The sequence below is a fragment of the Centruroides vittatus genome, unplaced genomic scaffold, assembly GCF_030686945.1.
Source record: "Centruroides vittatus isolate TY-2023 unplaced genomic scaffold, ASM3068694v2 contig_489, whole genome shotgun sequence".
Taxonomy (NCBI): domain Eukaryota; kingdom Metazoa; phylum Arthropoda; class Arachnida; order Scorpiones; family Buthidae; genus Centruroides; species Centruroides vittatus.
This window is the reverse complement of record NW_027122277.1, coordinates 220,532-237,877: the sequence shown is the minus strand read 5'-3', so window position 1 is coordinate 237,877 and position 17,346 is coordinate 220,532. Positions and strand designations below refer to the sequence as shown.

The following is a 17,346-nucleotide window of genomic DNA, read 5'->3' as shown; positions in this document are numbered from 1 at the left end:
TTTTCGATCATAAAGGCCGATTGATAAATGATAACGAGAATGAAGATTCCAAAATAATATAGAATTACGTTTCCTTATAATAAATATTAATGATGATATTTTATTTACGAAACATTCTTGGAATTTAATGTATAGTTTATAGACGAACTCTCCCATTCAAACCACGTTCTAATAACGTGTCGAGTGGAAATCCATCCACTCATTCATATTTCGAAACGTATCTGTTTCTAAATTCATCTCGTAAAAATTAAGATTTACAACCTTTCCACGAAACTTTTTCTTGTTGTTATTATTATTATTAAACTAGGATTATCTTCTGACGTAGATCTAAACATTTATTTTGTTTCAGTTCTGTAAACAATCTTGTAATGGCCTACAGAAGATAGAGTACTAATAGTACAGAGGAGCATTGTATTATTATTACTTTTAATTTAGTGGTCACGCACTGTAGACTGCTCGTCCCTCGACCAATGCTACACCCTATCATAATTACGCAATATCTTATTAAAGTCCGGAAACGAACGTTCCTAAACTAATTAAAAAGATAGTGTTACTTACTTTCGGAGAAACTTACATTACACTGCCCGGCCTTTTCCGTACGTGATAAATATTCGTGTACTACGATTGGTGACGGGCGAAAAATAAGTTATAATTAGCGAGTACAACTTAAGTTTATAACAGTCTGTGTTTATTTAAATTTTTCATTTTGAATTACTTAGTGTAATACTTGCATCACACTATCGTAAGCAATAAAAAAAAAAAAAAAAATCCAGCAACAAGTTGATTAACTTTCCCGGCAACATTTGGTGGCACCATCTGTTACGAAATTTTAAGAAAACTTTTTGTATTTTTAATTATTATAAAATGGCAAAACGCTTAATTTTGAGGATAGGGATGGGTTTTATAAACAATTGTAAATGTTAACTAGTAAAATCGTCATTAAGTCCGACCCAACTGGAGATACACACGATCCCCTTTATCTTCCCACCCCTCGACCTTTAATCACCAAAATGTAACAGCATTGATTCCCATAAAATTTCAGAAATTTTTGATAAAAAGCACAGGAGTTATTAAGCTTCAAACGGGGTGAACAAAATCGTGCTTCCACACACATCAATATATTCAGAAATTATCTCTAATTGTTTTGGATTTCTCGACGTTTAAAGGTTTCCCGAGTCCAAAAATATAAAAATATTTGGGGGGGATTATTTTTGGCCGATTGCCATACTTTCCATAACAGCCGGGAAAGTAAAAATCTCCATTCGATACTACTTTTAGGAATTAATTATTAAATCGAATGATTCTAACCTACGTAGATAAGGGGACTGTAATTTACAAACCTAGTCTACGCAAGAAAATCTTTAATATGGAAAAAAATAAATAAAACAGAACCTGAAGCTTTCCTTATTTAAGTTTATAATATTCGAAACGCCTATTTTAAGAATACAAAATTATTTTCGGGGCCAGACTCGATTCACCGTAGTCTTAAGCTGTAATATATACTAGGCCCCAAGATGTAAGGCTCTAAGCTACAGACTTATACCCGAGGTCTAAAGCCAAATCTTGTTTATATATTAATATAATCAAAGTATATTTTAAACTAGTCATTCCGCAGTTTAGTAAACGCCAGTTTAAAATATTAATTAAATCATATTGACGAAGGGTTGAAATTTTAATTCGTAAGTTTACACTGTTAGAAAGAGTATTTTAAACTCATTCATTTCCTAATTCTGACGTTTACTTAGTATAATGACTAAATGCGCTTTATGTACTGTACAGTACAGTTATTAGATGTAACCTTAGTCAACTTAAGAAACGGAAAACAGCAAAAAAATCAAGAAGGAAAAAAGGCAAGACGAAGCGTAGGTGTTTATCACCATTGAATAACGCAATTTAATATGTAGTTATAATTGTTTTTTTATATATATCTTTGAGTGATTCCATTTATCCGGTTTTCCAAAATCGGAAATGCTTTATTTATTTATCAGATTAAAGATATTCTCGGAGTTCATTACACACATTTTTTCTCCCTTATAACTATTTCTTCTTTTACGCTGGCCAAACTGAATAGAGTATTGTAAACGAGAAATTTTTGTTTGGATAAAATGTAAAATATTTTATATTAATAACGACAAAAGCCATTAAGTTTACTTTAAAAAGTTTTAATAATTTAACAGGAAATAAGCAATTATTTATTGCGACATCGTCAAAATGCTGGGCTATAATTTTTAATCATTTTTTTCAATTTTCAAAATAATAGTTTCTTGTCCATGTATATCGTACAGTACCTTTCCTGCTAGCAATAGAGTCGAAAAGTTTGGGGAGAGGATTTCTAAATTGAAATAACATAACTTCCGGTTTGTATAGGAGGATCATATACAGTTAATCAGGTCCTCCTGCCCGACAGGTTTCCATATATAGTCTTGACTTTTTATCTAACTGCGTTTTCGAGATTAAGGAAGAACAGACAAACGGACGGACGACAGTGGGAATTTATAGGTCTACAATTTTTTCAAAATTTCAGCCCAACAAATTTATTCGATCCGTAAGGTAATTACCTAATTAACTTCTAACCCGAGTAGATTTACGTACAGATTTATTTTGTATCTTATAGCATTATAAAATCGTTTATTTAAAATCTTATTTCGAATATAAACCTTAAAAAAATAAAATAAAAAAGAAAAAAATCATTTAAACGTATTTCCTTCGGCGTAATCACGTTTCGAGCAAAGATTCAAATAGGAAATTTATGAGATTTCCATCGAAATTCGTGACTTATTTTTAGAGTTCAAATAAAAATTGCTGCCGACGATGGCACTTTTTTCATTCGCGCGAGATGTAATATTAAATAAAGAAGCCTTAGATCCAAAGTTCACTTTTTAAAAGTAAAAGTGCAACGAACTTTCTTAGCTTAACTAAAGTATAGAATGGCAACGTCGCAATTAACGTTTGTCGTCGCCTGCGAGTTTCGAAGATTTAAAACACGATTAATAAACTTTTAGACACATACAAGTATTATATAAGTGGAGAATCGTGTGTTTGCATAATACAACGACGGCTAAAATATATGACATATATATACAATGCTCCTAAACGCCACCATGTGTATGTTTGACTCGTATTTGCGGTAAGTTTCAAAGACAAAAATCTAAACAAAAATATACCGTATAAATGCTCCATATAAATATTAAATTTTTAAAACGGACCGACAGCTTTCCGGCTTTCTTAGTTACATTATCTGTTTACGGTGGCCGTGGCACGGAGATAATACATAACGATATCAGATATACAAAATAAAAGGACGGCGTGATTTGTAGAATTTCGGGTTCCTTGCTCTATATCGAATTTCGCGGGGCCTTCCATTCTCACCGTAGAGTTACCGAACTGCAATCGATATAATCTACCGTTTGTTATACTAAATAAATCGCATTGTAAACTTGCTGGGCTGCAATTTTAAAAAAAATTGTAGACAAACTCCTTCACTGTCGTCCGTCTGTTGTCTGTCCTTCATTAATTTTGAGAACGGAGTTAGATAAGTGAAAGATGAAACCCAATTTGGAAACCTTAGGGGCAGGAGACTCCAATTAACGATATACAAACTTCTGATGAAATAAAGTGTGATTTTCGGTTTGCAATTAAATATTTCCCCCAAGTGAGTTAGATAAATGACTGGCACGACTGCATTGCTAACAGGAAAATTATGATGTACAGGAGCAAGATGCTAATTTGAGGTGGAGAGCATATATTTTAAATTAAAAATTGCAGCCCGGAATTATGACTATGTCGATAAATAATTGCTCGTTTTGTCATTACTTTTCAATTACATTTTTTTCCAATTTCTCGAGTTTATTCCGATATTTTCGGTTTAATAATAATGTTGCCCAAGTTCAAATTCTGATTTATTTCCACGGAAATTTATTAAGCTTTTAGAAAATTTGAGAATTTAAACCCTATCGTTACTAACTGAAATTTTGTAATAGAAAAGAAAATCTAAATGTTTGTTTCTAAATTAATAAAATTTAGTTTAATTCAAAAATGTGAACTTACAATACAAACAAAGTTTGAGTCCTTAATCAATTTTTATCCTTTATTTCATCCAAAATCCATTCCATAATAAAATTTACTTTTAACTATTCTGTAGTTATAATAATTAGCCTATTTTTAGTATTTTCCCATCAATTAGTATGGACGGTAGACCTCGAAGATCTATTTTTGGCGAAAAAATACTTTTGTGCATTCTATCGGATATTTAAACAATTGAATAATGAGATACATTGTTTTCGCTAAATAATTATGTACATACTAAAAATAGAAAAAACAATTTATTACTTTCCCGCTGTTATATATAAAAGGGTGGAAGTGTAGCAATCGATCAAATAAGATCCCCCCCAAAGATTTTTACATTTTCGGACTCAGGTCACCTTCAAAGATCGAGAAACGCAAAAAAATTCAGCAGTTTTTTCTGTATGTATGGAAGTTACTGGTGTGTGGGAGGCACGATTTTGTTCACCCCGTTTGAAGCTTAATAACCCCTGTGCTTTTTGTCAAAAATTTATGAATTTTGCAGGGAGGTTTGTGTATTAGAGGGATCGATGTTGTTATTAAAGTTCGAGGGGTGGAGAGATAAAGGGGATCGCGTGTATCTCCAGTAGGGTGGAGCTTAATGACAATTTTACTGGTTATTAACATTTACAATTGTATATAAAACCTATCCCTATCTTCAAAGTTAAGCGTTTTGCTATTTTATAATAGAAAGATAAAAAGTGTTTTTAATAAAATATAACAGATGGCACCAACAAAATTTTAAATGTTGCCTGGAAAGTTAAGCAACTGGCTGCTGGATCTTCTAAGATTATAAATGGACACAAAATTTGATTAGAAAAATAATTATACGAAACTACAAAATTTCATTATTTTCAATCAGACAAAAAAACTTTTATGATATTTTTTCACGCATTCTCTTACTTATAACGCACAAAAGGAAGGTAGTAAATGTAATATTTGAATTACTTCTTCATTCTGACGCGATTATTGCATTACTGATACAGACAATGGTTAAAACTACATGTAATTTGTATTTTACTCGTCAGAAAAATACAACCCGTAGATAATAATATGCACCACGTATTTGATGATTCTTCATTATTGAAATTCGACGAAAACAGCTTCTAGAAAATACGTAATTATATTTGCATAACGTTCAGCAAGAGACATTTGAATGTTTAATATTCATGAATATTTAAATTGTGTACAAGTTTCATATATGCAATTTCGTATAGAATTTATGGAAAAGTTTCATTTAACTTACTGTTTTATTATATCAAAAAAATGAAAATGTCTGCAAGAAGATTTGAATTTTGTATAGTTTTGACAAAGGAAATGTTTGGATGCAAATTTCATTCGTATAAATAAATATATATTTCAATTCAATTGAAAATTTAAAGTAGAAGAAAAAGAAAAATTGGAAAATGCACTTACTCGTTTATCTCTTAGAAAAAGAGCATGGGCAGGAACATCTTTCGTGCAACCGGCACTTTGGGTTCTTCTGAGCAATCTGGAGAAGGTGCTACTCCTAGAAACGCTCATCTTTTCCGTGTTATCTGCGGAATTCTTCCTCAACTTCAATTGTTCGGCGTTATCTGCCGAATTCTTCCTCAACTTCAATTGATTACTCCAATATCGTTCGTCCTTATTAGGTTCGATATTTTCCAATCTGTCTGTGCTCAAACTCTCCCTTAGTTGAGGACTGGAAACTCGAGGTTCTCTTCTTAAGATACGACGAGACCTTTTCTTACTCTCCTCTTTAGTTTTATTTTCTTCCAAATTGTTGGTATTCAAATCACATTTTTGACCAAACTCAAACGTCAGATCCGAGGAGTTATAGGAAGGAGTCTGTTCGCAACTCGAGGTCCACGACGGACTACTCGCCTCATCCAAACCTCCATCTTCGTTCTGAGTATCTACGGATTCCGGCTTTTGATCTTTTGTCATGGGTGCGATGATACCTAATTTGACACTTTCTTCTTCGGCTCGATCACGAAGATATCGTTCCATTGCAGCCACGTTCCATTGCTTGCCGCCTGTTACCTAAAAGAAATAACAGAAAATATATCAGATCGAGCATATAATAAACGACGGTCTGGAAAGTGAAACGTCATTCGGCTTCCCTTACATCCTTTATTAAACAAGATTAGGAAACCACGTTTCCTTATATACCGAGCAAACCCCGCATTGAATCAAAAAGGAAACGCGACCCGCATCCTTATTTTAAGGATAATAGCTGATAAATGCTATTAATGATTGGATAATGGTTTCACGGTTTGATTTCGTTAAAAGCTAATTAGTATTCAGGATAGCATAATGTATAGTTTGGTTAAGGTACCACGACATACAAATTCTCAAGTAGCAAATCCACTTTTCAATATAATTCTCGTAAAAGTACATTCATTCACATCATTAGAATAGTATCTGGTGGGCTTCCACAATTTATAATATATATATTTTTTGATTTGCTGATAATATATATTCTAATATTTAAAGAAGTTTGACTTACTATCGTAATACGTTATAAATTAAGTGAAATTATTTTAAAGTGTATAATATTCCGGATTAATAAGAAAATGTCATAACACACTTGCAATATATAAAGAAACATCAACTATTAATTAAAAGAGTGAAAAAATAAAATTTATTTTATAAATAGAAAAATTAAATCATGGTTTCCAGTTGGCAACAATCCCAGACGCCATCTGTTGACAAATGAAACAAATACGATAACGATATACTCTCTCATATTAAATCAATTTAGAGTTTAAATGCATAAAATCATTATACTTAAATATTGTATAATGTTAATTAATCATTTAACAAATATAAAAATTTAAAAACTAATTTATTTACATCTAGATACAAAAAAAGATGTCCGAAAAGATAATACCAGCATATTAACTTCTAAAAACGGCCACCGTTTTTCGAGAACTTTTTTGTATAAAAATGTGTACAAAATAACCCGTAAACAACGGCCCGTCGATGGCCGTTGTTCGGAGGTTGGAGCAGTTTGCCTGTATAAAGAATATAAAAAAAAAAAATCAAAATAAATTTCTCCTTCACAAGATGGCAGCACTATCAAATTAAATCTTTTAATATTGTATATTGTATCCTCGTACGCTGGTAAAATCTTATAAGATGTATTTAATTAAAATATCTGAAAATAATAACTATTAATATAATACTCGTACTTAACGAGATTCATTTTTATTAACGTTTTACACATCTTTTGAATCTGGGGATTTTTTTAAATAAAAAATTTCTATGTTAATTGCTGCTTGGTATTAAAACGAACTGCCGTGGTTTGTGAACAATTTTAATCCATAAAATTAATTTTATTAAATTGTACATTCCGTTATGTAAAAAAGGAAACAAATTTCTATTTTAAATGGGAGAAATGCCAAAGTTTGTAACAAACCACGTTAACCTTCAAACATAACAAGAAAAAATCTAGCAACGAGTTGCTTAACTTTCCCGGCAACATTTGGTGCTGCCATCTGTTACAATATTTTATTTTTAAAAAACTTTTTATAATTCTAACTATTATAAAATGGCGAAAAGCTTAATTTTCAGGGTAGTGATGAGTTTATAAGCAATTGTAAATGCTAATAACGAATAAAATCGTCGTTAAGTCCGACCCTACTCGAAATATGACACGCCCCAACTTTATCTTCTCACTTCCTCGACATTTAACCACCAAAATTTAATAGCATCGATCTCCCTCATAAACAAATCTCCCTACAGAACTTCGGAAATTTTCGACAAAAAGCACGGGAATTATTAAGCTTTAAAGAGGGCGAACAAATCGTGCCCCCCACACACTACATCCATACATACAGAAAAAATCCATTGCATTTCTCGACGTTTTAAGGTGTCCTGAGCGCCAAAATGTAAAAATCTTGGCGAGGGATCGTTTCTTGATCGATCGCCATACTTTCTCCTCTGTTGTAACAGCCGGGAAAGTAGTAAAAATAACCACGAGAAAACTTCACGTGAACAAACCATAAACACACGTACTACACTACACGTAGTAATTAATAATGAAATATATAAATGCGTCATATTCCGGAGTTATTTATGCGATCCAGTTATATTGTTTCAACATTTATATATCAATATTTATTGCCTTCGATTTTTATTTCACTTCACTCGCTTTCCAGTTATATATACTGTAGTCACCTGAAGGACTTCTTTCCTACGATACAAAACGCTTTGTTACGAATATATATTCGAATATATTATTCGAAAGGCATTGAAATTCATTGAAAAGTCAACAAATAACCGAAAAATGTTGGAAATATTTACGATTAAATATGGCAAAGATTTGCTAGTAATTCCTAAACTGAAGATATCGTCCTCCAGAGAAAGACTTCTGCCGGAAAATATAAAATCAATTTTAATACGAAAAGTTTTGCAGAAATATTCAAAATTTCTTTATCACCATCACTCACTAAGAACGTTTATAATATATCAAATATCCATTTTAACTAAATTTTTTACTATTAAATATTATTTAACTATTGTAACAGAAATATTTGAATACATTTCTGTTACATTCTGTTATATTTAAAATCTTTACGCAAATTTCATAATATTTTATTTTGTTCGAACTGTATATTTGACTCGAATATTTCTCATAATTTATATTAATTGCCATCACGAAGAATGAGATAAATTCAAACGCAAACAGATATTCTTTCAATTTAAAATAATGGACGCAAGAATTTGTCGAAGCAAAGAAAATAAAAATTCATTAACGAGTTGCTTAACTTTCCCAGCAACACTTACAACTGTGTCTGGCGCCATCTGTTGTGATATTTTATTTAAAAAACTGTTTATATTTTTAATTATTGTAAAATGGCAAAAACTTAATTTTTAGGGGAGGGATGGGTTTTCTAAACTATTGTTGGGATGGGTAATCTAAACTATTGGCATTTGCCAATAAAATCGCCATTAAGTCCGACCATACTGAGATATGACACGACTCCCTCTATCTCTTCACCCCATCGACCTTTAACCACCAAAATGTAATAGCATAATACACAAACCTCCCTGCAAAATTTCTGAAATTTTCGACAAAAATTACAAAAGTTATTAAGCTTCAAAAAGGATGAAGACAATCGTATCCCTACACACAAACACAAACATCTGTATGTACAGAAAAAAAAACATTCAAATTCTTTTGCATTTCCCGATGTTTCAAGGTCTCCCGAGTTCAAAAATTTTAAATCTCGGGGGGTCATTTTTTAAACTGATTGCCATACTTTCCCTCTGTTATATATAAGAGAGCCAGAAAAGTACAACTCGGTACCACTTCTCGTTTAAAAGCACTCAATGACTAAGTAAGTGAACTAATAAAATAGTCCGTTTCATAAAAAACGAACCACGCTATTGGTATGCTTAATTAATTAATCGCTGGCTACTTAGAAACACCCGTTGTATCTATACTGATCATAGTCTTTAAATCGATACATCACAAAATTTATATATATAAATTACCATTGTATATATATTTAATGCATTAATATTAAATAATTTTCTAGATTTCTTGCAATAAATGATTGTAAAACTCAAGAAGATCCCAGTGGTTGGTTATAAATTTATAACGCAGTTTCTCATAATTTTCATATTCATATATCGTCAAAATTTATAAAGTCAATATAATAAACGGTAAAAGCTTAGAGGTCGTATTTTTCAACGATAATAAATTATTCATTAAGTTTCTGTTTAATATTTATTAACGCTATTAAATACTTCATTTTATTACCGAATATGATTATCAAATAATTACATTTATAATGGAAAGAATATAACAATATTGCCGATTAATATTGCTTAGTTGTTTGTAAACAGAGAAGTTAATTATTAAATTTATTGTTTAAATTTGTGTGTTACCCTGTCCAGTTTTTCGAGACAATAAATGCCAAGTAACGCTCTAGAAAAAGCCTATAAATTTACATTTTCAAGGTTTATCTTTAAGTTACTGTAAGGATACTTTTTTCAGTGTCTTCCGCATTAATATTAGCAATATTTTTTTAAAATTTAATTAATATGTCTACTTGTTTTCGGATGAATTAATTGCGATGATGAAAATTTCTATTGTTTAATACTAGATTTCCACATACACTCGAGATATTGCGAAAAGTTAAATGCTCCTCAAGAAAAGAAAAAAAAAAAAAAAAAACAGAAGAAAGACGAATTAAGTGGCGTGAAAAACATAGGGGAAAATATTATTCCGGAAGTACAGTGAAACCTGCTAATGTGACCACCGAAGGAACCGGCTCAAGTGGTCACCTTACACAGGTGGTCACATTAGCAGGTTTCACTAAAAATAGAAAATATGAACGAAAAGAAACAAAGAACATAAAAATCATCTTATTCTTTTAACGACTATGGTCAAATGGACTAATCCTGGTTTCTTTCATTTAAGAAAATATCAAAATGTACTTCGTAGAAGATGATGCCGACGACGGATTTATACGTTTCCAAGCTTTTTACATCCATAAAAATAAAGAAAAAACTCGGCTATTGCTCCTTCGCTCATAAAAAAAAGTGTAGAGATATAGAAGTTACAGCGGAACAGATTGTGTAATATAGCACTAAACTAGACAGAACCTTACAGACAAGTTAATTTAAAACGTGTCAACGACTCGAGTTTCCAACGCCGAAAACAGGGGGGGGGGAAATGTATATATATATATATGTATTAAGAAGACTTTTTATCTAAGTCTCTGTCAAACGGTAATAAAAATACTATTTGTTATTAATAAAATGCAAAAGTTACATTTTTATTTTAGAAATTGATCTTGAATTTAGAATTAAAAATCCTATTATTACTTTATTGATTTAAATATAAAGTAACGGATTAAACGAGCTTACACGTAAAATTTTACAAAGTACCATACATTAAAATTTTACAGCCGTTACTGGGACACACTTAAGTCAGCACTCGAAATTAAACAGTTTACTATTTAAACTACGCATCTTTATAAGGAAAATACTTAAAATTTTTCTTAAGAAAACTGTTTTACAAGTTGCAAGTTCTCGAGAAGGCATTCTTTATGTAGCCTACATTAAATACAGTGAAACCTGCTAATGTCACCACCCGTGTAAGGTGGTCACTTTGAGCCGGTCACATTAGCAGGTTTCACTGTAAATAAATTAGTATAATTTAAAAGTTACATATAAAAAACAAAATAAAATTGGCGAAAAAGTGCCATCAAAATGCCATTAATCTTTCATATATGAAAAAAAACCACGACGCTATGTAATTATATAACTTTAGTTTTATATTTACTAAATTTTATATTATATAAAGTAGAATATAATATATATTCTAAACACAGTTTAAAATTATTATTTATTTGCTATTTTTAAAAAGTTTACACACAAAAAATAGTGAATGATGAACGTAAACAACAATTTTGATATAGGCATAAATCTCGTTACTACTTATTTTGCTTTTAAAAGGTCAATATATTTACATTTTATTACATTACCTCTACTATTAGAAGAGGATATTTACCGCATTAAGAGTTCAAATTACTGCCTATAATTGTTATTTTTGTAGTACGTAATACGAAAAGTTCATCTACCAGGTTATATAGAAAATCGTTAAAAACCGCTTCGGATTAATAAATTTAAGGGGTGAGATTTTCATTAAAACATATTCATCAACAGATAACATTGAAATGTTTTCAATGTCGGTGGCAGATTCCTTCCATTTTCTTTCCGAAAATCGAATCGTTCTAAAAATACTTCGATCATCCGTCGAGTTCTATTTATAGAAGCAAAACAAGATTGTCCAACTCCCACGCAAAGCAACAGCAATCTGATCATTTTTTTAAATAAAACAATACGCCTTTCTGCCAATGTTTACTCATACAAAAAATTCCTTAAAATACGATTTAAGATAAGCATAAATACTAATGATATGCACACGCTATTATAAAGCTTTATGTTGTAGTTTACGACATAAAAATCGTCGCGTTAAGACAAATAAAGTCGTATTCGTATGACGTGATTTAGCAATACTTGCATAAGACTAAAATAGATCTAATTCTATTGGTTACTTATTTAGAAGTGCAATTTAAATATAGAGTCCGAATTCGTAATTACATTTAAAATTTTGATGTTTAGAAAATATTAAACTGTAAACGCCATTTTCGTCATTAAAATACGCTGGAAAATTTGTAAAAATTTGCAATTTTCCAGCAGCTTTTACAATAAAATTTAATTAAACAACCGCCAGTCATTGTTTCTCATTTTGTAAACAGTAGATTTATTATTGTGTTATATCACAAATTTTAAATTTTATTAAATGTAATTTGGTGGTAAGATTATTCTTCATTAAAAAAAGGTAAAAATTTAAGCCTTCGTCAATAGAAAATAATCATTTTCTATTAATTAATGGAAAATTCTTACATAAATATTCTAATTTATTATTAAATTTTAAAAAAATTTATTTAACTATTATCTTTATGTTTTAATTGATAAACTGTGCATTTTTAAATAGAAAAAACACAAAAAATTCGATTAAAATTTAATTTCTTAATCAATAAAAGAAAATAATAATGATAATGATGCATAATTTTAACTTTTTTAATAAATTCTTATGCACCTTAACCTTTATCTAAATCCAATTTTACGACAGAAACGAATGAAATAATTAATACCTTACGTAATACCTGTTACAATAAAAGAGCAAAAATAGCATGGAGATCGACACCATTTTCGATGACGTAAAAAAATTACATCAATTTCGATAACGTAATGCATACGTGCGGTCCCGAATTGCGTCAGAATTTATTTTTTTATTTGTTTGTTACGTGTACGAAACGTCACAAATTTGAAAATTTAAATCGTTTTAAATCATTTTCTATTAACTTAATGCGTATTAAAAAGATAATATATATTAAATAATATTTTATAAGCGTTTAAAATCGGATTTATTGCAATAATTATAATCTTTTGTTTTGGTGGAAAATTTTTATATAATTTAAATATATAGAGAAAAATATCGGGTGGTAGTTTAAGAATCTATTAGAAGCGATAATAGTTTACCTGTATAAAGCCGTCCACGATTATGTTCAGATGATTACGGATTGTTGTAGAAAGAGCTTTAACTGGCAAAGTCAACCCGCCAATTTTACCGCAGTCTCCCTTTCTCTTTGATATCAGCCCCGTTGCGTTGTCATGGTTACCGGCTAGGCCCGCCGTGATTGGTAGTTTCCTTTTGTCGTCTGCCATAGAACATGTATTCCGCTGATTTAAAATTCACTTTATTCCTTTTATTTTATTATTTAAAGAAACAAATATTTATTTACACTTCATAATTTAAAACTTAAAAAATAAAAAATTTTCCCTCTTTACTCAGACAGACGACTTTTATTCGTAATACATCGGTTTTCGAGATTATAATTTCAAATATTTGAAATATGTTTTTATTCCACTTTATAATTTTTATTTTATATTTTATTTTCTTACGGTTATTTTTTTAAAATTAATAATGGTTAAATTGTTTGCGAAATTAAACGCGAATATTTATTTTTTTTTAAATTAATTTTTTTTATCCAATTACATATTAATTATAGTTTTTCGTTTTTAATGTTATGCAATCTGTTTTAAATTTCAAGGAAGGTAATTATAATTACATTCTATTTAATTTTGTAATACTTCGTAAACAAATACATATATCTCTCTTCACTAATATAATTTTTCATCGGAAGAGTGCGTGATTAGAAATATCAAAATAAATTTTGCTTTTTCATAATTTTAAGAATTATTATTTATTTTATTTATTATACAAAGAATATCAGCATTAATTTGTAATTTTAACGCTACACTTCTTTCATATTTACTTTTAATTAACATAGTTGTACTTAATCGAGATTAAAAGTAATTAAATTGTATATCATTAAACGTAATCGTTCGTTTAAATTGTGAGTTTATTATTATTTTTATCGATTGTTATTATTATTATTATTATTTCTAAAAATGAATGATAAATCAATAATCATAAAAGAAACAATTTAAATTATTATCCAATCGTATTCTATTATTTTTTAGATTGACCGTTTGAATTTCTAGACGAGCGATGATTGGTTTAATTTAAATTTGAAAAATGTGCTTAAAGAAAGATGTTTTTCTCGATAAGAGATAAAATGAAATAAAAGTAAGAGGAAACTCAGAATAGAAAGTAAAACGTTGTTAACGATGTAGAATTCCGTTAAATGAAGAAACAAGAAATTTAACAGGACATAACCCGAAACTGGTCTTAGTCCAATTTTTATAAAACGAAATTCTAAGAAGTCAAGGAACTATTATTATTTCTTATAAAAATCGTCTACATCTATTTTTATAATTAAAAAAGAGAAATTTCACAAGCTTTTAACATCTTATGTTTGCCAGAAATACAGTTACAAATCGATTATGGTAAAGTAACTTAAGGGTAAAGGTCACAGGCAAACAGATTCAAAGAAAACAAAGACTTTTTCTTTATTTAAATATTTTTTATTTTTATATAAATTCATTAACTGTTTTTTCGGTAGAGTTTTTTAAGTGTAAAGATATTGAAAAGAAGAAGAAGAAAAAAAATTAGTATTTGTATGGGCATGAACGAAAACGATATTGTATGCGACTTATTTCCTGTGCTAGTATCAATAACAGTACAATTCTTAAAAAATTTAAATATGTTTTAATGCTGGATAGCTGCCATATTATTGAATTTAAATCGGATAATGTTACTTCTTTTAAAGTTATTTCCGTTTTATTATCGCAAGTATTTTTTTTTTTTTTTTTTGTGTGTATGTATGTGTGTGTGTGTGTGTGTGTTATTGCGTTACGCGTTACACAATTTTCTGCTTTCTATTTATTAATTAACGACACTTATAAAAAATACTAACTTCAAATTACACATTAAAATTTTTAAAAAATTCCATCTTAAACATTTAAAAATGTAACTTTTGATACAGGTTAATTGACTCGATTAAAGATGGCGGAATTGTTTATATAGAATTTTGTAGTAGTTGAATTATTAAATAATTTATTAATTTTCTAGAAAATAATCTAGACTTTTCGAGGACCAACTTGTGTTTATTTTGACTGTGTAAAATTGTGTAATAAGTTTGTAAATAGAACGAAATTGTTTAAATTTAAGAAATAAGTTACCAATGTTTTAAAGAATAACACGGATTACATTAAATTATAAGGATTACGACGTAAATGTAGTTCTTGAATTTATAATATGACCTTTACAGACGGGATAAATTAAATCCTGTAATGTTGATGATAATTTACGACTACCCTACAACTCCTATTAGAGATTAATTTTTAATTTTTAATTTTTGAATTCGAAATTTCTCAACCCTTTTAATTAAAACCATTATTTATATAAATATATTTTAAAATCGACGCCTACCCTGAAATTCATTGCAAATAATTTATCCGAACATGAAGTGCGTGGTACAGTACGTCTGTACGGGTTATAAATTAAAAAGAATAATATGTAATTATAAATTAACTCTATATGTTATTTCTGTTATCTAAATTAATTTTAATATCGATTTTTTTAAGAATTTGTTATGCATGGTTGAAAATTTCTGTTCTTCCTGTCTGGAAATAACGCTTCACTGGTCATGAAACTCAAATCTAGAAATGTTACCGATTCATAAATTAGTACAGTTGAAGCATTCTTCGAGTTCTTCAGTCCGAAAATGGCGGACTTTTACTAAGTACTTGACACTTTCTAGCAGACGAATGTCCTTTGAATTTCCAAGTTTCGAATTAAAATATAGCTAAACCTCCGAACGACGGGAATATAAAAAAAATAGCCGCTATTGGGAGGTGGTCATCATTGCAGGTTCGACTATATTAAGTTCATAAAAATGACTTTACTCGAAACTCGTACATTTCCTCATAATTTTTAATACATTAAATTAAATTTTATGTTCAAGTTTAAAATTAATAATAAATTTTACTTAATTCCCCTATGAAAAATTTGCAATTTTTCCTTATAAAAATTGAATGTAATGTTAATTTCCTTATGGTTAATTAATTTATAACAAATAAATCAAGTTTAATTAAGAAAATTGCCAAGATGCCTTCGGTGATGATGTTTCGTTTTACGATAATTCAGTTTACGATCATTTAAAACAGGGGTGTCCAACCTTTTTGTTTCTCTTGGGCCACAAGTATATTATACATACTTGTGGCCCAATCCTTAAACATACAAGTATATTTAAGGATTAACATGTCTAGATTATAGTAATAAGTATTAGAAATTTATCACGAAAAAAGATATTTTAAAAAATTACTTCTACAGACACTTTCAATTTTTACTTAGAAATAGATAAATTCATTTGTTATAAAGCAGACAAACAAAAATTTATTTGAAAAACACAAATATTTGTTTTATTTGGATCTAAAATTAATAAAAAAACGACGAAACACCATTTTAAAGTGCATTTTTATTGGACTAATATATTTATAAATAATAAGTAGCCCAAAAAGTAGCCGATGCGCCAAATGATATTTTTTACGCCGAACTAAACAAAAGATAGCCAAATTTGGCGCAAAGTAGCCGAATCTTGCAACACTGGAAGGAATGCTAAATAAAGCTGGAGTTGGGACTCAAAGGACTATAGACCCAAACGAGGAGAAAGGAGAGAAAAGACAAAAGATAAAGAAGTGAGGAAGGTTGGAAAATTAAGGGTCAATGTTTGCATAACAGAAGGTCTATTTAATCTTTCTCACTACTTTTTATCTTTTGTCCTTTCTCTCATTTCCCCATATTTGGGTCTATAATCATTTGAGTCACAACTCCAGCTTTATTTAATATTCCTTCCTCATTCACACATTTCCAAGTATTTGAGAATATTTCCTTTCCACTCAGAAATAAAATATGTATACAGATTTACGGCTTTCTGAAACTTCTTTTTTGAGTTTATGCCGTTGAAATAAATAAATAAAAATTTGTTGGTTTTATTTACACGTTTATTGGGCCGCGGGTTGGACATCCCTGATTTAAAAGATAAAAAGTCCGCAAAGTCTGGAAGAATACCCAAGTTATAAGTTATTATTATTTACGTTTTTTTATGACACAAGAAAATACAAAGTGCAGAACTTTCTAAACAAATCGACACGTTCATTAGTACATTATTAACATTACTTGGAAGGAAATTAATTCCAGGATTTCCGAGACTAATCAACTCGCAGCATATGCGCTCTTCAACAATTTCTCTTTCAAGGTCGTAGACTAAGAAAGAAAAGCTGTTGCTACCAATTTTACAGGAATGCAAA

The 17,346-nt window shown here is 29.5% G+C and overlaps 1 protein-coding gene across 3 annotated transcripts in view; it reads right to left on the bottom strand.

Annotated features, from left to right (window-relative positions):
* LOC136978132 (uncharacterized) overlaps nt 1-17,346 on the bottom strand; it is a 48,533-nt gene that overhangs the window by 7,591 nt on the left and 23,596 nt on the right. For 2 of the 3 annotated variants that reach the window (XM_067273789.1, XM_067273788.1), the window contains exon 3: nt 5,479-6,087. In XM_067273789.1, coding sequence (XP_067129890.1) covers nt 5,479-6,087 — 609 coding nt within the window. Of the gene's footprint in view, nt 1-5,478; nt 6,088-13,110; nt 13,312-17,346 lie in introns of those variants that run through there. The other variant, XM_067273790.1, reaches the window with a different exon arrangement.